The sequence below is a fragment of the Malaya genurostris genome, chromosome 3, assembly GCF_030247185.1.
Source record: "Malaya genurostris strain Urasoe2022 chromosome 3, Malgen_1.1, whole genome shotgun sequence".
Classification (NCBI taxonomy): Eukaryota; Metazoa; Arthropoda; class Insecta; order Diptera; family Culicidae; genus Malaya; species Malaya genurostris.
This window is the reverse complement of record NC_080572.1, coordinates 27912317-27939131: the sequence shown is the minus strand read 5'-3', so window position 1 is coordinate 27939131 and position 26815 is coordinate 27912317. Positions and strand designations below refer to the sequence as shown.

General features: G+C 36.2%; 3 protein-coding genes and 1 pseudogene across 4 annotated transcripts in view; 2 read left to right on the top strand and 2 right to left on the bottom strand.

The window, feature by feature from the left end:
* LOC131437314 (sodium-dependent transporter bedraggled) overlaps positions 1–26815 on the top strand; it is a 279011-nt gene that overhangs the window by 84285 nt on the left and 167911 nt on the right. The gene's annotated exons all lie outside the window — the stretch shown is intronic.
* Positions 1171–3794, top strand: LOC131437340 (probable cytochrome P450 9f2; annotated as a pseudogene).
* On the bottom strand, positions 12881–14690 carry LOC131437327 (cytochrome P450 9e2-like). Its single transcript, XM_058606600.1, has 2 exons — positions 14410–14690; positions 12881–14347 (listed from the first exon to the last, which is right to left on the bottom strand). Exons 1-2 carry the CDS (start codon positions 14619–14621, stop codon positions 12943–12945), a joined length of 1617 nt encoding a protein of 538 aa, XP_058462583.1. The 5' UTR covers positions 14622–14690; the 3' UTR covers positions 12881–12942.
* Positions 19700–21568, bottom strand: LOC131437326 (probable cytochrome P450 9f2). The gene is made up of 2 exons (XM_058606599.1): positions 21238–21568; positions 19700–21181 (listed from the first exon to the last, which is right to left on the bottom strand). The coding sequence occupies exons 1-2, from the start codon at positions 21447–21449 to the stop codon at positions 19777–19779; spliced, it is 1617 nt and encodes a 538-aa protein (XP_058462582.1). The 5' UTR covers positions 21450–21568; the 3' UTR covers positions 19700–19776.

Sequence of the window (26815 nt, the reverse complement as noted above, 5' to 3'; positions counted from 1 at the left end):
AATTATCTTTCGCTTCAAAATAAGCTTCAGTTTCAGCGATGACCTCCTCATTTCAGCCAAATCTTTTTCCCTGGAGCATTTTTTTAAGATCAGCAAACAGCCAGTAGTCACTGGGGGGGGGAAGGTGATATTTATGAAAGACCAATCTGCTTCAATGAATTTTTCAGTATTTCTCGTCAGAAAACTCTCGGAAGTTGGAAAACTTCATGGACGAATGACGAACTGGGACGATGGCTACACTCCATTATCCCTAAGGTATCGACGAAATCTTGTTTCAGGGGGATGAACGTGAGTCGCGATTTCATTCGTTTTATGTCGCGGCTCATGTCAAATCACTACACTTTCAACACACATCCCCGGCGTGTTGGGCTTGCGGAGAGTGGTCTCTGCACCTGTGGCGACGGTTATCAAAACATCGAGCATGTCGTGTGGTCGTGCGTGGAGTATCGCGACGCCAGGTCGAAGCTACTGGAATCCCTTAGGGCCCGAGGTAGACCGCCTGAGGTTCCGGTTCGGGATGTGTTGGCGAGTCGGGATAGTTTATATATGCTTCTCATATACCAGTACCTTAAACACATTGATATACAAGTGTAATGTGTTATTCCTCGCTCAGAAAGTATAAACTCCACCTACAGGTTCGACACTAACATCCGCCAGATTCTCTCGATCCCCGTCCCTGACCACCATCTTCCGCCCGCCGGGCCTTCGTGGCCTTCACCAGTTCAAGCACAGCATCGATGGTTTTTGGCAAAACAATTGATTTTGGACGATATTCAAGGAATTCATCGGCGACCGAACTACGACCACGATTCAGCGCTTGTACATCAAAACGTTCTGAGTACGTTTATGTTAAAAAATGTCAAACTTTGTTTTGGTGTTGCCAGTAGCGGCCTACGTATATTGTGATAGATAAGACGACCGCTTTTAATGCAGTCTTATCTGTAAATACAAACAATAAAACGCAGCCGGTGGCGTTTTGGTCTCGTGTCTCTTAAAAAAATGTGTAACGCACTACCAAACCGAATGCTAAAACTAGCAAAACAGGTTCTAAAACCAACACGACATCAACGACAGCACATACAATCATACAATCGCACTCATATTAATATGACCTTTTGGAGAATACCACTGCGGTTGCTCAAAATTGTCGCTCAGTTATTTGTGGTTTCTCTTGCACGACAGATGTGCGACTCAATTGAAAATGGAAATTAATTTTCTATATCTCATCACGATTGTCGTTCTCCTAGCAATCATTTATTACTTACTTACAAAAAACAATGATTACTTCCATAAAAAACCCATTCCTTCGTTGGCTCCTAAATTCCTACTAGGCAGTACATGGCCATTATATTTACGGAAACTTTCATTCGATGACTTTATTACAACCATATATGACAAGTTTCCAAACGCCAAGTAAGTATCAGATCTTACAATCTTGTATACATCAACAAATCAAAACAATTTTAGAGTTTTCGGCATACACGATCTGACCTCGCCAGTGTTTGTTATTCGAGATCCTGATCTAATTAAACAGGTTACTGTGAAAGATTTTGATCATTTTGTAGATCATGTACCCACATTTGGAAGCGCCGATAATGATAATCCAAAGCTGATCGTTAGTAAATCCTTGTTTGCTCTAACGGGTCAAAAATGGAAGAACATGCGAGCAACATTGAGTCCTGCGTTCACAGGAAGCAAACTGCGACTGATGTTCCATCTGATAGTGGACTGCAGTGAGAATGCAGTTAAGTAAAAGGTGATTTTTTTGAGGTTAGGATTTTCATGCATTAGTATTTGCTCAGATTTTTTGAGGTTATGATTTTCATGCATTATTATTTGCTCAGTATGCTCTGACATTTCATCATGAATAGACTTACTAACGAGCAACGCTTGCAAATCATTGAATTTTATTACCAAAATCAGTGTTCGGTTCGAAATGTGTTTCGCGCTTTACGCCCGATTTATGGTCTACATAATTCTGGTTGAATGGCTACGTAAATAAGCAAAATTGCCGCATTTGGAGTGAAGAGCAACCAGAAGCCGTTCAAGAACTGCCCATGCATCCCGAAAAATGCACTGTTTGGTGTGGTTTGTACGCTGGTGGAATCATTGGACCGTATTTTTTCAAAGATGCTGTTGGACGCAACGTTACAGTGAATGGCGATCGCTATCGTTCGATGCTAACAAACTTTTTGTTGCCAAAAATGGAAGAACTGAACTTGGTTGACATGTGGTTTCAACAAGATGGCGCTACATGCCACACAGCTCGCGATTCTATGGCCATTTTGAGGGAAAACTTCGGAGAACAATTCATCTCAAGAAATGGACCGGTAAGTTGGCCACCAAGATCATGCGATTTGACGCCTTTAGACTATTTTTTGTGGGGCTACGTCAAGTCTAAAGTCTACAGAAATAAGCCAGTAACTATTCCAGCTTTGGAAGACAACATTTCCGAAGAAATTCGGGCTATTCCGGCCGAAATGCTCGAAAAAGTTGCCCAAAATTGGACTTTCCGAATGGACCACCTAAGACGCAGCCGCGGTCAACATTTAAATGAAATTATCTTCAAAAAGTAAATGTCATGTACCAATCTAACGTTTAAAATAAAGAACCGATGAGATTTTGCAAATTTTATGCGTTTTATTGTTTAAAAAAGTTCTCAAGCTCTTAAAAAATCACCCTGTATTATCTTGAAGAAGCACGTACCAAAGGCCCTCAAGAGTACGAAATGAAGGATGTGTTTGGTCGGTTTGCCAACGATGTGATTGCTAACTGTGCGTTCGGAATGCAAGTCGATTCTTTGAAAAATCCCAAAAATGATTTTTACTTGACTGGACGGAAAATGATGAGCTTTAATAGGATTAGTGTACTGCTACGAGTCATTGGTCATAGATTGGTACCGAGCCTCATGGATTGGTTGGGAATCGATATTATTGATGCAAAATATAACGACTATTTCAAGTCACTGATATTGACCAGCATAAAGAATCGAGAAGCTAAGGGTATCGTGCGACAGGACATGGTGAATCTTTTGATTAATGCAAGAAAAGGTACTCTAAAACATAAACAACAAAAAGAAGAAGACGAAAGCTTCGCCTCCGTTCAAGAGTCGGAAATTGGAAAAGGTGTAAGTTTGGAAACATTGTCGGATACAGAAATCGTTGCCCAATGCTTAGTCTTTTTCCTAGCTGGTTTTGATACCGTGTCAACAAGCTTGCTTTTCATAACCTATGAATTGGCAGTAAATTCTGATATTCAAATGAAACTACACGAAGAAGTCATGGCTACGCATTCCTCTCTAAATGGAAGATCTCTCACCTATGACGCTTTGCAAAAAATGAAGTATTTGGATATGGTCGTATCGGAAGGACTACGACTGTGGCCGCCCGCCCCGGCACTGGATCGATTATGTATAAAAGACTACCTACTCGATTGTGGCAACGGGCTTAAGATAACGATAGACAAAGGTACTATTGTTTGGATCCCCGCTCAGGCACTACACCGTGACCCGAACTATTTCCCAAATCCGGAAGTTTTCGATCCGGAACGGTTCGGGGATGAAAAAAAAGTTAGCATCAAAGCCGAAACATATGTACCGTTTGGGATTGGACCGAGAAATTGTATCGGATCGCGTTTCGCGCTTGCCGAGGTCAAAGCTATTCTGTATTATATGCTGTTAAATTTTTCTTTTGAAAAAACAAGCCGCACTGAGGTACCGCTTAAAATAATGAAAGGATTTGGAGATGTCATTCCAGAGAACGGAGTGCACTTGCTGTTTAAACCAAGAAAATAGCTTGGAGCGTTTTGATTATCAAACTAAGCATTTTAATATGTAACTGTATCATACGCTCTAGAAATCAAATAAATACAATGCTAAAATATGCGTCTGAGTATCTCTGCTGTTATCATTGTCCTCGATTATCAGTGATCCCATTACATAAAATCGAAAATATCGCCTTTCAATACTCGGCGATGATTTGTTTTCAGCGTCATCAACGGGTCCATAAGCTGTACAGACTTTGGGAAGATTGAAGCACTCGTTCTGTTCGTTTGATATTCTTGCATCTAGTACGGTCGGACCATAGGAGCTAGCCATTGTCAAACTTGTTTACTTTTCTTAATGAAAGGATAAACAATTTGGAAAAATATTGTTATATCATTCGACTCAGCTCGGTGTGATTATAAAAAATCTGTGTGTATGTGTGTATTAAACCTTTAAACGATTTCCTTCCTCTAATTTTTTTACGGAAATTGACCATCTCCGATTTTAACAAACTTAGGTTCATTTGAAAGCTACTCCTTGGTTGTAAATCAAGCTCGAAGATCAAGTGAGTGTCGAAACTGATTCCGGAGATATAATGATAGAAGTGACGTAGCCAAAATTATTCTCCGTTCAATTTCTCGGAGATGGCTAAACCGATTTCAACAAGCTTAGGCTCGTTTGAAAGTCGTTATTAGGTATCTGGTTGTTCCTTCTGGTACCAGAAATATGATGGTATAATTGACGTAATCGGCTAAGAAATTTTTTTCTATTCGCACAACTTTTTCAAAGTGACCAATGATCAAATTCAATTGTATTATTGCTGAAACTTTTAGTTTTGAGAATGTTGTCGAATATATGACGTAAGCGCTGAAGCACACTTACTCGAATTGATCTAAATGAATTTGTGTCAAAAATGCGCTCAAATTCGTATCTGAAATTGTCTTACTGAAAAACAAAGATTGTTTTTATGAGACTGTGTGAATGTCAAGAGAAAGGTATTTTAATTTAATAATATAGGTTTAAAGACACATTGCTTAAACTCTAAGATGTAGAGGATATGACAATCTGTCCACTAGTGTTTGAATAACAGCTGATCGTGTCAGACGAGTTTTAGTTTTCATCAAGCCATGGAAAAGGACGAGTTTCGTGTCCTGATAAAACAGAAACGATGAAATTGGATGATTTGCGGTACGATCCGATATTCCTCGTATTCTCCAGGCCTGGCCCTTAGCGACTATTATATATTTCCAAACCTGAAAAGGTTTCTCCAGCAGGGTGGCAAATGACCGAGAAAACCGAGAAAAAGTCGGGAATTTTAGTGCAAATCCGGGAAAAAAGTACTAGTCCTAATCTTAGTAACGATTTTCTGCATCATGATTTTTTCTGATACAACAAAGGAAAAGTTGGAGGCAATACTCAATTTTGTGTTTGAACGAGAAGTTCAGTACAAGTTTTGAAACATCTTATTGTCCCACAACAACAGGTTCAATGGTGCACAATCCTTTAGAAATAGGGCCGACAGCCCATGTCTCATTCAACGGTTTTTGTATGGTTTCAACAGCAAGTTTAAATCAATAAGAGTTTTCTTAGTTGAAATTAAGATGAAAAATAAGGATAATTTGGATACTTCTGCTGGATTTCTATTATTTTCCCTTTCAATTATTACGGCATATTTCTATATTTTACAACATTTTCTTAACTGCAAATCGAAAAATGATGGTTTCAGTCGTTATTCTATGCAAAGTGTAAGGATGAAGCCTGTGAGAAAACGACAATCGATGCGAAGCGAAGCGATGCGAAACTTGACAGATCGCACGTAGTCGAGCGGCAGAGCTCCGTCCACTCAATTTCAGCAGAAAAAATGACAAGTATGTCAGAGTGAACTCGATGCGTTGCGAAGCGACTACTAACCGATCGCATCGCACTCACTCTGACATACATGTCGTTTTTCTGCTCGCGATCTGTCAAGTTTCGCATCGCTTCGCTTGTCGCTTTCTCCTTGGCCTCACCCTAAGATAGAAGGATTGCCGATAGGACCGTAATAATCGAAATAAAGATTGCAAATGTCAGCTACCATTTGCACTTAGAACTTTTTCTAGTGTTTGTCTTCAAATTTCTGAATAAGCATGCCTAATGGTAAAAGTAACATTAGGTAACGTGTTTAATATTTTTTTTCAAGAATTCTTCATGTTTTTAAGTGCCAGCCAATGATTACCCTAATTTCATCAAAATTTTTCTCAGTTATGTCAAATTGTGATAGCACTTGTGTTGTAATCTTGGTATTGATTTCAATAGGATTCACAAAATCGACAAAGCTGTCGACTTTCAACTTATCAACGTAGAAGTTCGTGAACTTTGAAAATGTATACAAAAGAGAATGATTATTGGTAAAACACATGCAAAAAGCACTCACTGTTATTTTCGAAGAAACATGCAAAGTTTCAGAAAAACGAATGAATGGTTCAATAGAATTAATTCTTTCGGTAGAACTATTAAATTATATTTAAAATTAACGGTTATACCCATCTCTTCAATACACTTATAATTTGAATAAGTTCTAAGAGAGACTGATTTTCCAGATAGCCTTAAGAAGGCTGATTAAGACTGTCTTGTAAAAGATTGAATAATTTGAAAAAAAATTACTTTAATTGCAGTTGTAAGGATTTAAATTTTTTTTTATTAGACATTTAATATTTCTGGCAACTTACAAGACACCACTGGTAACCGTATTTGATGTGAAAGCTACGCTTAAGAGCATTATTGGAAAAAGCAAGAAGTCTGAATGAAATGTGTTTATTTTTCGAGAAAATTGCAAGAATTTTTACGCTTCATTCCTTCGTGAAACTGGTCTCTTTCATAACCGTTGGCCAGATATGTTTCATCGAAGTTACTGGCGAAATAAAAGACAAAATAAAGATGGAATACATTGAGCTGTTTGGTACTGTCAGTCAGATGACCAATTGGACAAACTGTGGATGAGATCTTTAAACGTAGTTCCAATGAGATACTCGAAAAATACTGTGGCCTGTTCTAAAAACCGGGAATTTTTATCTCACGCACCGGGAAAATCGGGAAAAATAAACAGGAAATTGAAATCGCTAATCCCCTTGCCACCCTGCTCCAGGAATTTTCGTGGAATGCTGAGGTCATTACAGAAACGGAATGACTGAGCTTGACAGCTAATATATACTAATAACATATATCATGGTAAGAAACTGTAACTACTGTTGGTTTCAGTGTAGGTAAGGAAGAACGGAGATTGAAATACTCATTGGAAATAAAATTATCTGTATTTACTCTTTACACGTGAATAGTATATGCAATAAAAAGACAAAAAATCACACATGTGGAGAGACCATTAGATAATTGGCTGAACGTTGAGAGGATCGCCCATTCCTTTAGCCTATTTATAAAACATTTGTCAGCTTTAGCTGATTTATTTTCGCGGGAGAAGAGTTATTACTCATGATTTCATGATAAGTTAAAATGATTGGTTTCATGATTTTCTAATCATAACAGCAGTAACGGATTTCTTTCCGTGTAAACATGCGCGAGCCTGGTGCCTCCGTTCCTTCTGTCCCCGGTCTCGTCGTAATAGGAATTGGAATTGTTTCTATTTCTTCGCCTTCGATTTATCAGTGCTTAACACTCCAAATACCAAGCCTCAAAAAAAGTTGGAACGGTAACTTTGAGCTGTCATAGCTCAGCTGTTTTTCAACGAATCTCAATATATTTTACACCCTCGAATTTTGTGAAGTTCGTAGATTGATTCCAAAACTTTGTAGCTGACGATTGGCAAAGGAAAACCAATGAAAATTTGATTTTTCCCGTTCCAAGTTTTTTTCACGCGCCTAATATGCCCTATCTGCTTTCCAATTTTCTTTCCTTTGGCATAAACGTCGCATAGAAAATATTGAATACTTCAACTTTACCGAGTCATAACTTTGTTGTTAGTCAACCGATCTTCAAAATTTGTTCACCATTGGAAAGGTACTACTTCCACAAATACAATGCACTGAAAAAAACTAAAAATAGGGTTGTCTACCCAAAGTTATAATGAAAACTGTAGATTGATGACCTAAGAAAAGATGAGACTTTTTACTATGATCGTAAATATCTCGAAATTCAAAGCGATGACCTATATATTTTTATACATCATTCGATTGCTAGTGATACCAGCTACATTTTTCGCCCAACTACCTTTCCTGCACAATCAAAAGAAAACATTAAACAATCGATGAATTTATAAATATATATGAATTTTTCAATTTTTTTCACATGTTTGTATATAACTCAAAAATTAAAGCGATGACATGTACATTTTTTTGATTCAGAATATTGGAATCATTACCAGAAACAATGTATTGATGATCAAAATTATATATCCGTTCAAAGAATCTCAAGAAATTTGGTACAAATACAGAGAATTTCTATTATTGGAAAAATTTTGCCAAAAAAAAAAACAAATCAAAACTTTGAAATTTTATGACATATATTTTTTTATTATTTTAGTTGGAAATTTATTATGAACAAAATTTACAAAAAAACTGAAACTTGGATTTCACTGAAAATCTTAAAAATTTTGGTAAATATACCTAAACTCTAAAAATAATAATGTTTTTGTATTGGACAAAAGATCTAAACAATTTTTATGCACAACCCAAACAGAATTGTTAACTACTAAAATTAGGTTTTTTTGTTTTAGGTTTCCCGTAAAATCTCAGAAAATCGGTAGAAGATCGGAAATTTCAAAATTTCTGATATATATTGCGTTTCAACGTTTCTGCAAATCAAAGTGAAAATATTGGAATCCGTTTTGATTTCATCTGTTTCAAAGAGACGTAGAATTTGTTTCTATTAATAAAATAAATTTTGTGACAACACGAAAATTTTAAATTATTTCAATGGCTTTGTACAAAAAGAAATAGAACGTAAATTTATACGAATTCCATATACTAACCAATGATCAAAAAAACCAACTAAAATTAAAAAAAAAAATATTGCTTGATGTTTTACTAGCAATTAAGAACTAAAAAATATATCTTAAATTTTCCGCTATCCTAAACGACATCAATTATAATCGATAGAATATTAGAATTTAAATATCACAAACTTAGAATTATTTCGGAATATATAGAATTCTAAAATTATTTGAATTTTTTATTAGTAAACAATTTAGAAAAAGTAGAATTCTGAATTTAGCACAAAAATCATACGAAATTAAGTAAAACTTGTTTTTTTCCACCTAGTTGTGTAATGATGCCTTTCTCATATCTCTCTTATTCTCATATAAAAATATATTCTTCAAACAGTTTTGTTTGATTTTTGAAAAACATGAAAGCTAGTGCATGAACTAGTGTAACCTACAAATTGAAACAGTTCTCAAATCGGTTAGGCCATCTTTCTCAGTGAAGTGAGTTCCACTATTTCAAGTACTTGTGAAACTGGAATCGCCCCGAATATTGGCTTTGCAGCAGTCTTTGCGATTAGCACCTACCAACCAATCTATTCGCAGCTTAAAGTTGTCTTCGTCTCGAAAAACAACCTCTTCGTTTGAATGCTTTTTACTGAATGAAACCCTGCACCTATGTTATCAGAACTAATTGGCTCAAGTGGCATGTTCCCCTAGTTATTTGGAGATTCGTGCCTTGCGTAGCTTCTCATCAACTTCCTGATAGGAAGGGAAGGATAAAAGGAACATGGAAGGGAATTGAGAATTGGATGAAATGGGAAAACAGCACAAAACATAAAGAAATAAGTCGTCCTGCATCCCCGAAAGGATGCTGAACGATCTGCAGGTGCCAAAATGCACGGTTGATAGAACCTCCAACCACCGAGAAGCGTTAGAGATTTTACAAAAGCGACACCATTCTGCATTCCCCGAAGAATGCAGAACGATTTCTTCCCGAATATGCACTTGAATTGATTTGACACTTTAGAAGACAAAAATACCTTATATAGCTAATAAATGACTGATACGAATATTTTTCAATGAAATAATCCAATGTATGAACATAATTTAAAAAAATTTTAAAAAATCTCCTCCGCCTTTTTTTATAAACATGCTCGAAAATATTTTTTGTCAAATACAAGAAACAGATTTTTTTCGTTTTCCTCAATGTTAGATATAGCAGTTTAAAAATAACCTGTTTTTGAACTAGTTTTGCTCATAACTTCGGTTTCGAAAACGCTACCTGAACACGCCAGTCATTAAAAAATTGGTTTTAACAAACTCTAAAAGATGTTCAAAGATACCTATACGAAAAGCGAAAAATATAAATGCTAGAACAAAAAATCTGATTTTTTGAGGAACACCCTAAGTTGCTCTTTAAAAATAGCTGTAACACTAAAACCGTTGCAGATACTACTATGATGTCCTCAGCAAAGCTGCTCGATATAAGTTTATCTACAGTTTTGCCGAAAAATGCAGTCCTCTATCTCAATACATCCGGAAAATAAGTTTTGGATCACCTTAATAATAAGAGCCACCCTAATACCATGTACATCGACATATGGTTTATCTTCACTGATCATTTGTTTTGAAGGCATCATAGCTCTAAAGTATAAGGTTAAGCCACAAATGTTTTTGTCCCCCTAAATTGTGGATCCGGACCACTGTGCAATGCAATTTAACTCGGAAATTTTAAAATTTCCGATCTTTCATCTATTTTTTGAGATTCTACGGCAAACCTACAACAAAACCAGAATTTTAGTAGTTATCAAATGCGTTTGTGTTGTGCATAAAAATTGTTTAGATCGTTTGTCCAATACAAAAATATTTTAAGAGTTTTAGGTTATTTCCTAAAAATTTTAAAATTTTCAGTGAAATCCAAGTTTCAGTTTTTTTTTGTAAATTTTGTTTATAATAAATTTCCAACTAAAATAATAAAAAAATATATGTCATGAAATTTAAAAGTTTTGATTTCATGTTCTTTGGCAAAATTTTCCCAATAACACAAATTCTCTGTATTTGTACCAAATTTCTTGAGATTCTTTGAACGGATATATAATTTTGATCATCAATACATTGTTTCTGGTAATGATTTCAATATTTTGAATCAAAATATGTACATGTCATTGCTTTAATTTTCGAGTTATATACAAACATGTGAAAAAAAATGAAAAATTCATATATATTTATAAATTCATCGATTTCTCAATGTTTTCTTTTGATTGTGTAGGAATGGTAATTGAGCGAAAATTGTAGCTGGTATCACTAGCAATCGAATGATGTATAAAAATATATAGGTCATTGCTTTGAATTTCGAGATATTTCCGATCATAGTAAAAAGTCTCATCTTTTCTTAGGTCATCTATCTACAGTTTTCATTATAACTTTGGGTAGATAAACCTATTTTTCGGTTTTTTCAATGCATTTTATTTCTGGAAGTATTACCTTTCCAATGGTGAACAAATTTTGAAGATCGGTTGACTAACAACAAAGTTATGACTCGGTAAAGTTGAAGTTCTCAATATCCGATTCGCGATGCAGGTGCCGCATGAATGCAGATAGGGCACGTTTTGAGCTCGAAAAAAAACTTGGAACGGGAAAAATCTGATTTTCATTAGTTTTTCCTAAAAGATTGCCAATAACGATATACTTAAAATAATCTACAAACTTCACAAAATTCGAGGGTGAAAAATTTATCGAAATTGGTCAAGTAACAACTGAGCTATGATAGTTCAAAATTACCGTTCCAACTTTTTTTGAGGCTTGGTGCTTCGCGTAACTTTTTTAGGCTTGGTATTAGGAGTGTTAAAGCAGTTCAAATTGAACTGCCATCTCACGTCTAGCAGTTCAATTTAAACCGCTAGCTTAGCACTGATGATCCGAAGGCAAAACGCGAAGAAATAGAAGCAAAATATGTGCTTTTGCTCAAACCAACAAATCTCTGAATGTTCGATAGGAATTGGCTTTTAGTGCATTGACATGAAGGTTATGACATGAAATTTTTTGAGAGAATAAGTAAAATGTGAAACCATCATGGCTCCAACACAAAGTGACTTGCGGAAATTTTTTGACGTGGACCAAAAGTAGCAAAATTCGAAGTGCAATCTACATGGCAAGAAATATGCTTATGTTGGTGGTACAACAAATTTATGAATTGATACTTACAGGTATCGATACTTTATTGCCTTGTGATACCTTGTATCGATATCCACAATTTCGGTATCCCGATACCCTAGGTATCGATACTTCGCCTTCCGAGTACCATCCCTACAATTTGAAAAACAGACGAATGGGTAATATCAAACACATAACTGGATTGATGTGAATAAAACATTGAGCTTCTTCGTCGTTAAACTAGGGTTAGTGCATTTTTCTCAGTTCGCTTCCGTCAGTGCTAATGCGTCATTTTTGCAATAAAAAATCGTGCTATATTTTAAAGTGACATTTATTTATATTACAAATTACAGCTATGGCAACGATGCCCCCATACATCTCAGCTCATTCATTCATATCCTAGACTAAAACCATTAGTTAGAGTGAGAACTACTGTCTCTGTTCGGTCCATTGGCTTGAAGGGTAAGATGAAAATAGCTGCACTCGCTTCGAGTTTTCGCATCGGTATAACGTAAGTAATGCACAATTGTCGAATTATTTCTTTCTGCAATATTGCATTGCATAGAGACGAAACGAAAATATTCTATCCGATTTTATCACAATCCGTTGATTTAATGTCGAATGCGAGGCTAAATCTATTATTCTCTCTGTATCAAAAATAAACATCTAAGATGGTTATTATGTTTATGTTTGTTAATCCTTTCTCAACTTTCCGGCTCAACTTACTCAACTTAACGACTTTGAACTAATGTAACAATAAACTGAAACTACAAAAAAAAATTGTTAAGGATGGGATTCCAAAGTGCTTATTGATACCTTTATTAATGAACGATAGATTTTATAAATATTCAAACTTCAAATCAACAATTGCCTTCGTCAAAATCGCAGTCGTCAAAATCACATTAATATCCATTATAAACTTTTCCAGTATTAAAAAAAGTTAGAAAATAATACTGTTACTAAAAATGATGAGCGAAGTACACAGTTTGATATCTTACAAAATCAGAAGCTTGATTAATAATCACGCTGAAAATTAATGTTCAAATACAAAATTACGTTATCATATAACATCTACCAATCTTTATTTGGGAATGGATTACAAGCTATGCGCAAACTACTTATCGTCTCGTAATTGAAGTGTCATGTGCATTCCATTCTCTGCCTGTAAGTTGGTAAATCCCTTCTTCAGTTTCAACGGAATTTGTGTGTTCGGGCTTCTTTTGAACGAAAACTTCAGCATCAAGTAGTAAACAATTGCTTTGATTTCCATCAACGCAAATCGTGATCCTATGCAATTTCGTGGACCGATTCCGAACGGCAGGTAGGCTCCCATGTTGATGTTTCCCTTATTCTCGTCATTAAACCGTTCCGGATCAAATCGTTCGGGATTTGGATAATACTGTGGGTCGTGGTGCAAACCTTGAGCGGGTACCCAAACACAAGTGCCTTTGTCTATGGTGAACCGCAATCCTTCACCATCATCCAAAGTGTAATCACGCACGCAAAGCCTGTCAATAGCTGGTGCTGGTGGCCATATTCGTAGTGATTCAGACACTACCATATCCAGATATTTCATTTTCTGTAATACCTCGTATGTTAGAGGACCTCCACCAAGAGACTTATTTGTCTGATCAATTTCATCCTTTAAAGTTTTTTGGATATCGGGATTTCGAATTAACTCATAAATCAAAAACGTTGCACTAGTCGATACAGTATCAAATCCACCAACAAAGAAAATGAGACATTGTGCGATCATTTCCGTCTCAGTCATCGGTGTCGAAACCTCAATCTTTCCAACATCCGATTCTTGTACCGTAGCAAACCCTTCAGACATTTCAGTTTCCTGGTGATGCTTCAAAGTTCCCTTTTTAGCTTGGAGCAACAAATCGATCATATCATGCCGAACGATTCCCTGACTTTCACGAGTTTTCACAGTATCTTTTATGATTTCGGAGAAATAGATTGCTTGTTCACGATCAATCAAATCCAAACCTAGGCGTCCAACAACTTTTGGAAACCAACGGAAAGCAAATACCTTAATCACAGTGCTTATCTTTCCAAACGCCAGCATTTTCTTCGCCTGCCGAATAAATTCGCTGTCTTGATTTTTGAATGAATCCAGTTTTAAACCAAAAGCACATGATGCAATCACATCCATTCCCAGGCGTGACAGGATATCTTTGACCTCTACTTCCTTCGTTCCGGAAGTCTTTCCCAGTTCAGTTTCGTAGAACTCAACCATCGTTTCTATGCAGTTTGTCATTAGGTGGAACATCTGTCGCATCTTACTTCCGGTAAAAGCAGGACTCAAAGTCGCCCGCATATCCCGCCATCGTTGGCCGTTCATCGAAAACAGTGACTTCCCGAACAGAGCATGTGGACTGTCGATTTCCTCGCTGTTTCCAAAAATCGGCCGATGATCAACAAAATGATCAAAGTCTTTTACACCAATCCGCTTAATTAGTTCTGGATCGCGAACGACGAACATGGGCGTGGTGGTATCGAACAGTCCCAGAACTCTGCGATTGAAAAGTAACAAAATTGATAAAAATAGCTTTCATACAAATATTCGATAGCTTACTTTACACTTGGAAACTTGTTATAGATTGACATTATGAAATCCGGAAAAGTAACTCGTTTCAGCAACAACGGCCCCGACGATCCCAACAGAGGCTTCGCCACCAGCGAAGGTATCGGTTTATCGTGAAAATAATCATTATTTTTGGTAATCAAATGGTAAAGATAGGCGAGAACAGCGATCACCCCCGTGAGTAGGAGTAAATTTACTTCCATTCTGAGCGGCGCACAATTCGTGACTGGTTGGCTAGAAATCACGTTCGATACATTATCACTCACCAGGCAGTAGGAGCTTCTTTTTCTATTTGCCTTTTTAGGCACTTAAGTGTGCCTTTTGTTGAACCGTCTACCCGTATATATCAATTGGTGAACGATTGTATATTAGGGTGGGACAAGGTTATATGAAAAAAAGATGAAAAGGTTTATTTTTTCGTTCCACCAAATGTTTCGTGTTCCTTTTGGGTCCCACAAGCACCATGCAAAATTTTAGCTTGAACTGAGAGACTATATTTTCGCGCCCGAGGTTTAAAGTTTATATGGGATTTAGTATGGAGAAATTTGCTTTTGATAAAAAAATCGACTATCAACCTATAAACTCTAAAAATCAGTGCATGTGTTATTTTCGTAGGATATTCATCGAGGAGGAAAACTTGCGAAGACCGCAAAACGATACGAGATTTGTAGAAAAAGTTATTAAAGAAAAACCGACACAAAGTCCGAACAATAGCTCTCTCCTTAATATATCTAGCATCACTGCTGTGCTGCTAGTGCTGGTAATATGATTTTGCTTTCTTCTATTATGCTATAACGGTGGATGAGAGTTGTTTGATGTCTTAACGATAGCTACTCAGCTTAGTACGAAGATTTTTTTCCAGTGACAAGCCATGTTCCAAAACTCATTGTAAAAACTCAAAAAAGTCTAACAGTGCCACCATTAGCAAGCCATCGTTCGGACTTTGTGTCGGTTTTCCTTTAGTAACTTTTTTTACAAATGTTGGATTGTTTTGAAGTCTTCGAAGTTTTTCTTCCTCGTTAAATTTTCTACAGAAATTACATATAAACTTTAAACCTCGGGTGCGAAAATATAGTTTCTCAGATCAAGCTAAAATTTTGCATGGTGCTTCTAGGACCCAAAAGGAACACGAAAAGTTTAGTGGAGCTGAAATCAATATTTTGTCCCACCCTATTGTATATACCTACTCGAACATTTCCTTAATTTTACCAATGACGATTCGACGCTGTTATTGTAAATATTTATTTACTTGACCATGTATTTGCAGATGATTCACAAATTATTTGTTATCTGGCTTCGACTATCTGAATGCACTCAGTGTCAATTTTTATGTTGTTGACATATAATCCCAGACATGTAGATAGTATATATTACCTTAAGGTTAAAGAACTCAGTTGATTAAGTTTTAGGGCTCAATTAAACGAAAAACTTTTCTGATGTATCAGAACACAATGTTCTCAGACGAGTTTTAAATAACTTAAAATAGTTCCTTCTTCTCAATAAATCACAACTTTAAATTTTCAGAACTTTTATTTTAGATGTTTCATGTGATCGTATTCGATCTATTCTATATACCTCGAAGCAGGGCCATGGAGAGGAAATTCGGAGTCGGGTGACTGCTATATTACGCCCCCCTACTTTGAGAATAAGAAAAAACTAATTCATGTGATGTGTATTTAATGTTTTTTCATTGGGGAACCGGTATAAAAATTCTGGGTTTTATTATTATTAATCGAGCTACATTCATATTCTATTCATATAGATCAAAAGGTACACCGTTGACATTATGTAGCGATAAACGAAGTTCTATCTTCTCTGGTTATTAAAATTTGGAGGCATGAGAATATCTTCGAATTCAGAGATTTCTAAACACATTAATTTAACATAATTCACATACCAAATTTGTCTTTATTTTTAAAGCAAAGTCTTCGCATTACATTCCTTTTGTGGAATTTGGCCGTTCTGTTTCAACAGACTTCGCAGCCCATTCTTAGCGTACAGAATCATTGCATGGCTAGTACAATGGATCCTACTGACACTAAGAATCCTTCCAGGTCGGGGCTCGAACATACGACAAGTGGCTTTTATGACCAGCATCCTATGCATTGAACCGCCAACCCGGGCAACTTTATTTTCAACATTTTTTATTATGAAGAATAAAATACAATCTTAAATCTTCGAATTTCCCAGCGTTTTGAAAAATTTCGGATCCGGAGAAATTCCCTCTTTTCCCCCCCCCTCTCAGTGGCCCTTCTTCCTACGAGTGTATTAATCTTTTGGCAACATAGTCCACGTCTCGTGGGTTCACTTATGCACTGGATATTATTGTATGAAGGAATCTGCTCTGCTGCTTCCATTTAGTCCTCTGTTCAGTGACCAATATAATATCAAGTTTTATGAATGAATTAGATTGGCTCTTCGAAAAGTATTCCAGCTTACATCTGCAATTCCTTCGACTCGACTAAAACTATCAACTTCAGCAGTAATTTAAATTTAAATTAGTCAATAAACAAATACAAATTTATTAAGTTCATTCGATTCAAATTAAATTACCCGTAACATAAAATGTTTAGTCCAATGAATCATTATTTTTTTATTTATTTTTGTTGTTCCTGCAAAACCATAAAACGGTTATATATGAATTAAGACATAGAATAAATCCTTGCTGACAAATTTCAGGCCAATCCATGCAAATTAATTATTTGATCGTAATTGAAGTGTGATATGCGTTCCCTTCTCGGCCAGTGTAGTGATAAATCCCTTCTTCAGTTTTAACGGAATCTGCTTTTTTTCGGTTTTCGTTGATCAAAAATTTCATTAACAAATAGTACACGATGGCTTTAATTCCATCAACGCAAATTGAGATCCCATGCAATTTCGCGGACCAATTCCGAACGCAAATAGGTCCCCAAATTGATCTTTACTTTGTTCTCATTATTGAACCGCTCTGGATCAAATCATTCCGAAATTGGATAGTACTTTGGATCGTGATGTAAACCTTGTACCGGAATTCTAACACAAGTGCCTTGCCCGATGGTGAACCGAAATCCTTCGCCATCATCCAGTGTGTAATTTCGAACACAAAGTCTATCAATAGCAGAAACTCGTGGCCATATTCGTAGTGTTTCCGAAACTATCATATCAAGATACTTCATTTTCTGTAATGCATCGTACGTTAAAGTTTTTCCGCCAAGAGCCTTGTGTGTCTGTTGAACTTCTTCGAATTAAGTATTCTGGATTCCAGGATTACGAATCAACTCGTATATCAGAAAGGTTGCTGTGGCTGAGCCCTTCCGACATCAGATTATTGTACTGTGTCAAACCCTTCATCAATTCAGTTTCCTGGTGATGATTTAAAGTTCCCTTTCTAGCTTGAAGCAGTACGATTCTCTGCTTTCTCGATTTTTTATGGTCCTCTTGATGATTTCAGAAAAATAGATAGCTTGCTCACGATCAATTAAATCCAATCCTAGACACCCAACAACTTTTGGAAAGCAAAGATCTTCGCTATCCTGATCTTTGAACGAATCCAACTTCAGTCCATAAGTACATGACGCACTCTGCGGTAAAGTAAAAAAAAAAATTACAAGTAACTTCACTTCTATTCAATAGCTTACTTCACGTTCGGAAACTTGTTATAGATCGATAATATGAAATCCGGAAAAGTGACTTGTTTCAGCAACAACGGCCCCAAAGATCCTAACATTTTTTATAAACAGATGGTAAAAATAGGCGAGAACAGCGATCACCACCGCGAGCTGGAGCCAATTTACTTCTATTCTGAACGACATAGCACTCGTGACTAGATAAATAAGCAATTTATTATCACTCACTAGGCTACCATAACTTTTATTTTAATTTGATATTCAAGATCTTGAGTGCGATCCCGGCGCATATATCAATTGATGATGTGTTTTTATTTTTGTTTCGACAGATTTCTCGGTTTATTCTGAATGTACCACCGTACTAACTCTAAAAACCAATTATGTGAGTTACCTACTTCTCCTAATGAACCGTGGGTCGCACTGAATTTATTCTAATTTAGCATGATGCAATCAAACTCTAAATTGAACGAAATTATCGTACCACTTTCTGTTAAAAGACGAATTCATGAAACTAGTTGACCAACGAAAAAAAAACTATTTTTTGGTGAAATGTGATAGCCAAAGCATTGAAATGCCAATGAAAAATGAAATAGAAACTACGACCAGGAGTTTCAACAATTTTAAAACATGGAAGCAGATATCCAGTATTCCAGTGTATCAACTCAATATATGGAACAATTTATAAATTATTCCATATATTAACACAAACTCCTGATGTTTGAAACAAAATTAGGAAAGAATGGATATTATTCAACCTGGAACAATCTCTTATATATATTATAGTATCAAATTTGTTACAAAAACAAAGTAAAATGCAATCGTTTAAGATTGTTTCAATATATCGATATTTGTATTTGTGAGTACATTTTATTTGTTCCGTCGGATTAGATTGCAATTGCAAAAAACCCAAATTAAACATTAAATCTTACGTTAACGCGTAGCTATAATAATTTTTTTTTTCATATTAAGTGAATTCACTATTACGACGGGCTTCCAAACTATATCCCCAAGATTGGTGTGCGATTTCGCATTTCTACCGGTTTTAAGGGTTCCTTTAGTTCCATAATACTCAAGTGTTACTCCATTTACTGCGAAAACCTATTCAGTTTTGAGACTAACGCGACCTACTATCTCTGCTAAACAGACGGGTATTTATTGGTTTTAAATTTTGCGATTGATGATATTGATAACCCTATTGAAAAGTATTCACTTTAAATTTCCAAGAAGATAGTTCCCAATTAACAAATTTTGTTACGGTGACCAGTTCGAAAATATGAGTATGTGGTATGTGAAGTCATATAACAAATTCAATGCAATAAAGTATCCATTGTACTTTGGCGACTTTGATAAACTTAGGATTAAACATTTAGCTCATGGCTCATATCCAAAATTCGATATCGAAATAAAATGTGAAGTCAGATATCTCATGCGGGTATCGTCAAGGTATAGGTGTTACCTGGAACCAATTTAAAAAAAAATCGACTCAGAGAGTATGGAACATACAAACTGTACCAGAGAGTCGAATAACTTTAAAAGATATTTTTCGCGACAATACAAGATCTACACGTTCCATGCATTTGACATTTGACATCAAAAAAATTTAAAAAAAATCCATCCCTTAATTCACATAAAAACCACATATGAAATTTCACATAAGAAATCAAATGAAAACCGAGTAAAAAAGACTTCAGTGTATTTTATCACTCAGTCCTTAACACTTGTAAAAATAATTTGCTCATTTTACAAATACAAATTAATTATCGACTCGTAATTTAAGTGTGATGTGTGTTCCCTTCTCGGCCATCAAATTAGTAAAACCCTTTTTCAGCTTCAGTGGAATCTGCGTTTTTTCGTTTCTATTGAACGAAAATTTCAGTAACAAATAGTATACGATGGCTTTAATTTCCATCAATGCAAATCGAGATCCTATGCAATTTCGGGGACCTATTCCAAACGGCAAGTAGGTTCCTAAATTGATCTTTGTTCTGTTCTCATCATTAAATCGCTCTGGATCAAATCTTTCCGGATTTGGAAAGTATTTTGGATCGTGATGTAAACCTTGTACCGGGATCCAAACTGAAGTGCCTTTGTCGATGGTAAACCGCAATCCTTCGCCATCATCTAGAGTGTAATCATGAACACAAAGTCTATCAATTGCTGGCGCTTGTGGCCATATTCGTAGTGATTCAGAAACTACCATATCCAGGTACTTCATTTTCTGTAATGCATCGTATGTTAAAGGACTCCCGCCAAGAGCCTTGTGTGTCTGTTGAACTTCTTCATATAAAGTTTGCTGGATTTCAGTGTTGCGGATTAATTCGTATATCAAAAAAGTTGCCGATGCTGAGACTGTGTCAAATCCCCCAAGTAGGAATAAGAAACACTGTGCGATCATTTCCGTCTCGGTCATTGGTGTTGAAACCTCAGCTTTTCCAACATCAGATTCTTGTACGGTGGCAAACCCTTCAAGCAATTCAGTTTCCTGGTGATGCTTCAAAGTTCCCTTTCTAGCTTGAAGTAGTAAATCGATCATATCATGCCGAACGATTCCCTTGCTTTCACGAGTTTTCACAGTATCTTTTATGATTGCGGAAAAATATACAGCCTGTTCTCGATCAATTAAATCTAATCCTAGGCTCCCAACAATTTTCGGAAACCAACGAAAGGCAAATATTTTAATCACAGTCCCTAGTTTGTCGAAGGCCAACATTTTCCTCGCCTGCCGTATGAATTCGCTATTCTGATCTTTGAACGAATCCAACTTCAGTCCATAAGCACATGATGCAATCACATCCATTGCCAACCTTGATAAAATATCTTTGAGTTCCACATCTTTTGAGCCCGTGGTTTTTCTCAGATCATTCTCGTAAAACTCAACCATCGCCTCTATGCAGTTTGTCATTAGGTAAAACATCTGTCGCATTTTACTTCCGGTGAAAGCAGGACTGAGCGTTGCCCGCATATCCCGCCACCGCTGGCCGTTCATTGAGAACAGTGACTTCCCGAACAGTGCATGTGGACTGTCGATTTCCTCACTGTATCCGAATAATGGTCGGTGATCAACAAAATGGTCGAAGTCTTTAACAGTAATTCGCTTGATTAGCTCCGGATCGCGAATGACGAACATTGGCACGGTGGTATCAAACATTCCCAGAACTCTGAGACAAATAAAAAAATAAATTACGAGTAATTACGCTTCCATTCAATAGCTTACTTCACATTCGGAAACTTGTTATAGACCGACATGATGAAGTCCGGAAAAGTGACTTGCTTCAGTAATAGTGACCCCGAAGATCCCAACAGTGGTTTCACCGCCAACGAAGGTATTGGTTTATTATGGAAGTAGTCATTATTTTTTGTTAAAAGATGATATAGATAGGTCAAAACGATGACCACCACCGCACACAGTAAAATATTCACATCCATTCTGGTCGAAGCTATGATCGGAACTGATTGGTATTTAACTGAAAACTGTTACAGAAAAGGTTCTGTTTCGGAAAATATTTCTACGCTCGAGTGTGTCTACTGCACGAGTAAATTGGCGAACAATTGTAAAAGCTTGCTCCGACATTGTTTAACCTTGCTGTGAAGTGATTTGTTGTCAGCATCAGTTGAGGAGTGATTGTGATCAATTTAAAAACTTCTACCTACCTAGCAGCGTATTTAGAACTTTCTCACCTGATTACGTATACATCATAAGGATTCTCACTCTTTCCAGATATACATAAACTACAAACAGACCCGTACCCAGGATTTCGTTTTGGGAGGGACCCAAAGAAAAAAAAATGTTACTGAATATTGCTTATGTCCTTATTTTAGATGTGCCTTTTACTGGTGTTTTTAACAGACACTTCAAACTTTTCCACTGGAACTGTTACTGTATTACATTTCTTTACGTTTACTGTCTTGTTATTTCTGTAACACATGTCTGAAATCTTCTAAATAATTATATATCTGTTTTTGATTTCGGGAGGGGCCAAGGCCCCTCGGGGGAGTCCGGGGTCTGGGTACGTGACTGACTATAAAAAAGGTAATTGTCATACAAAAACATATCGATAAATGGAAAAGTTGAATTTCATGAGAGTACTGTTTATTACAATTACAAACGACAGTTCTATCGGAACAGTATTAATCTATAATTTATAATAATACTCAAAAATGCTGATATTTTTCAATAAACTTTTAAGTCAATCAACTCAGGGCTTCCAGAACTAACAAATGGCGAATAATAATAGAAAATATACTTGATTGTTTTTACTTAGATGATGATAAGATAAGATAACAGACCATGAGACAAGCTGAATTAAATAAAGAAATTAGCCATCGCAGTACTAAACAGTCAACTGTCTGAAGTTTGATTCATAATGAGCCTCATCTTACTCAGTTACGTTATAGGCTTTCGGTACCTACTTTGAAATTTGTAATATCAGCAATAGAGTAGTAGACTCATGATAATGCAGAATTTTCAAAAAACAAGCAAAAACATCGCCACACAATTCATGCCTTTCAGTTAGAAAACAAGAAAAACTGTTATACAGATTAGAGATTTGGCGAGATTATACAAACTTTGCATGTGTTTGTAGGCGTATGAGACGAATTCGGTCTGCATTCATCGGTATATGATAAAGGCTGCAGTGATTTAATTCAAATGCAAATTTTACTTTTTGAACAGTGTTTTAAGACTCATTTGTCATTTCGATTTCGTTCTATGATGATAGATCGACGCAAATTCCATTCTTTCACAAACACTGATCGATAAAAACATCTAAAATATAAATTTCGCAATATATCTCAACTTTATCATGTAACCATGCAAGAATCAACGCTATCTTATCACGTTCGTCATTCCTTATATGGTTTATCTGTTTATCAATTGTTTACAAAATAATTATCGTGTCATAGCTATGAGACCTCTGTTTATTTTAGAGATAACACCATATCTCAACGAGATTTCGGAAATCTCAATTTTTTTACGTTCCAAATAGTCGATTTATTAGTTATTCTTTAGAGATAACATCAGACCTGAACATATCATGAATTTATAAGATATCTGTTTGAAAATTTTCTCTAGTGTTTCAGTTTTTGCCTTTCTCATATAGAAAGGTTATGCAATCACTGCGAAAACCGACTTTTGTGCGTATGTATGTATGTAACGTTTTTTGCACTAACTTTTCTCGGAGATGGCTTTCACAAACTTAGATATAAATGAAAGGTCTTGTGGCCCCATACAAAATTCCTGAATATTATTTGGATCCGACTTCCGGTTCTGGAATTATGGGGTAAAATGTGCAAAAAATTGTGAAAATAAGTGCACTAACTTTTTTCCGAGATGGCTGAACCGATTTTCACAAACTTAGATTCAAATGAAAGGTTTTGTGATCCCATACAAAATTCCTGAATATTATTTGGAACCGACTTCATATTCCGGAGTTATGGGGTAAAATGTGCTAAAAAATGAAAACATGTTTTCTAACTTTTCTCATAGATGGCGCGACCGATTTTCACAGATTTGAATTTTTGTGAATTTTTTAAATTATGAGGATTTTTATACGAATTTTGAAAATTATCCGGTTTGTGATGAGATTTTTTTAATCGGTACGTTGAAATCTCACCACAAATCTCCATGAAAATATTATCTGATGTGTCTGAGACAACTTTCATTTGATCTACTCTATTGCTAGACTTTGATATTTTTCGTCATTCCTATCGAGCTCATACATTTCTGCGCTTCCGTTTCGGTAGAGTCAACTTTCGTTAACTTTCGGACAACAAACGAACAGGTTGCTTAAATCAAAACAGAATTTCGAAACATTCTATGTCCGAAAATGCTCGGCCACGGTGTTCCTTCACATTGCGGTATAAAAGGCAATATCCGGAAGCTGTTTGAAGTCTGATCATGTATGCTTCGTCGTCCATTATGGTAAACGAAATTATTTGCAAAAACATGATGTAAAGTACTCTTCGTTGCACGACCTTGTACAGTGATATTTTGTTTGTCGTCACGGTTGGGCACCTTTTTCACTTTGTACGTCCTCAGTCCTTGCTTATGCTTTACGTTTTGTACGTATGAGTCTGGCATCTGAACTTTTCGAGCTATACTTCGCTCAGAAGGATTGAAATTTTTCACGATAATGGCTGTCCATTTGTCGGAAGCATACTTTTCTATTTGTTCCACTCTCAGCCTTCCGATTCACAGTCAAACGCTGGTCGAATAATTTGCAAATCCAAAACACTGTACTTTTCGGTACTTTAGTTTCTTGGTAAAATGGTGTCACGTACCCAGAGGGGGGGCTGGAAGGGCCCTGGTATCAAAAACATCTATAATTATTCAGAAGGTCTCAGACGAAATCCTGGGTACGCGCCTGGGTTTACCGCTAAATTCTGATAATTGATAATGGTTATAGTAGCACAAATCAATCTCCAGCATAAACGTACAGCAACTATGAATTTATCCAGACTTCTGCAAGAAGGTAAAGCTTCTATAGCTTTGGTTCAAGAACCATATTTCCAAAAGGAAAACTACTACGTTGGAAACTTGTTAAACCCAGTCTTCGTTTCCTTCAACAAGAGCGTTATGACCAATCCACGTGAAATGCCGCGAGCATGCATACTTGCAAATAGCGCTCTCGATGTTTCTCTCATATCGGAGCTCACAACTCGGGATGTTTGTGCTGTCACAGTTGGTATGACTATTGATGGCATAGACAGGAAATATGTCTATTGTTCGGTATATTTACCGCATAACCAACCTTCACCAAGCGATGACTTCAAAAAGGTTGTATCATACTGCAGCAAAAGTGATTTACCGCCTACAATCGGCAGTGACATCAATGCTCACCATATCATTTGGGCAGCACAGAAATAAATTCGAGAGGCTCTGATTTGATACAATTTGTGAGCAGTAGAAACCTGCACATAGTCAATGCGGGAAATCGTCCAACTTTTTCGAGATCTGGAAGAGAGGAGGTTTTGGACGTAACTCTCTGCTCTGATAGAATTGCGCATGAGTTGGTAAATTGGCTCGTCTCCGATGAGCTCCAACCTTCGTTATCTGATCATAAGTACATCTTTTTTGATCATTCAAACGTTAAATTCGATATTGTCACATATCGTAATCCCAAATCTACAAACTGGGACCTCTATGAAGAGGGCTTGGATAATTGAACCCCCAATTGTTTTGGAAAATGTTGTCGACGAGAAAAACTCACTCATAGTTGCAGCATATGAAAAGGCTTGTCCACTTCGGAGTGTGCGAGCTACTAGAAAAACTCCTTGGTGGAATACTGAACTTGCTAGACTAAGGAAACTATGCAGAAGAGCTTGGAACCACCGACTCAGAGATGGGTCGTAGGCATTCGTATCGGCAAACCGATTCCGGCTGTTTTGGTTCCTGGTTTTCGATTAACGACAGGAGATAATAGTCATAAAAAAATAGATCTTATTCACTTTTCTCAACAGTGACAAAATTTACAGTTTGTTGTAAGTCAAACCTAAAGATTGTGGAATGGATATTCGCTTGTATTTTTCAATAAAACCGCTTCGGCGTTGCAACTGAAACAGCAATTTGTTTTCAATTGCCATAAGCATAAGCCACTGAAGCCTCTCCTGAAGGAGTGCATACAAGTTACCACAGAGCCATATGTGAAAGAGAGCAACAATTCTCAGAGCTGAGCTGAATAATACATTCTCTACTTGAATCTGTGCACGGAAACGACACTCACACAGCGACAAGCGATACATAAAATTTGTATATATATTATACATGAGATGTATGTAAATACACGCAATTTCGGTGCACAAGACAAAGTGCTCCAGGTCAAAGCATCACGGCAATGCGATACGGAAAGATCGTTTGGCTATTATTGCCCAGCAAGCAGCTTAGGGAAAATTTGTGCTTATTGTTCTGTGGACAGAATCGCTCATTATTTTATATTCGGTACTATCCGACATGCTTTCATCGAATAAATGGAGAATATGAAAAATAATTCAATGTGGATGCGGATGCAATCGATTGTTTCAATTTGATCGGTTGTGCAATGCACAAGGTGCACATGACGACCAGACGAAATTTTCCTAAAAAAGATTGTGTTTATCATAAAGCTGATTTTAATATTTCCTTGAATTTGAAATTATTTCAAAATAGATTTGGTACAGGTTTGATACTTCATTTTGATTTAAAAATCTTATGAAAAATGGTTTTGAAATATACTCTTAATGTGTTTGAGTTGGAATTTAGTGAGTTAAAAATTTTTATGCTAGATTTATGAAGTAACACTGAAGACTGCAATCTGATGAGAAAAGATAAAGTAATAAGGAGATTGAGAGTTTTCAGAAGTAAATATAGGAAACTAACGTGATATATGGAATTTTTATTGATTACCATTTAATTAACACAATTGATTTATTAATTAATTGGATATTTATCGTTCAGTATTACTACAAGTGCATTCAAAATATGAATAATGACGTTTTGAAAACCATTTCAATATTATAGTTACTTGTTAATGTATAGAAAACAATTACTGAACAATGCTGAATATAAATATGAATATGTTTTACTTATATAAATTTCAAAACTACCAAATTCATGAACATTTTTTTAATATGCTACAACTTTGATTTCGTGTTACTTGTATTTTGCCGAGATTTAAAAAAGATACGATGGTTCGTTCATTAAGAAGAAAATATCGTTTCTTGAGTTCAGCATCACTCGTCAATAGGGCATGTAGCAGTGAACAGTTATGGGATTTCGCACAGTACAACGATAGTTGATCATAGAACGGAAATCATCG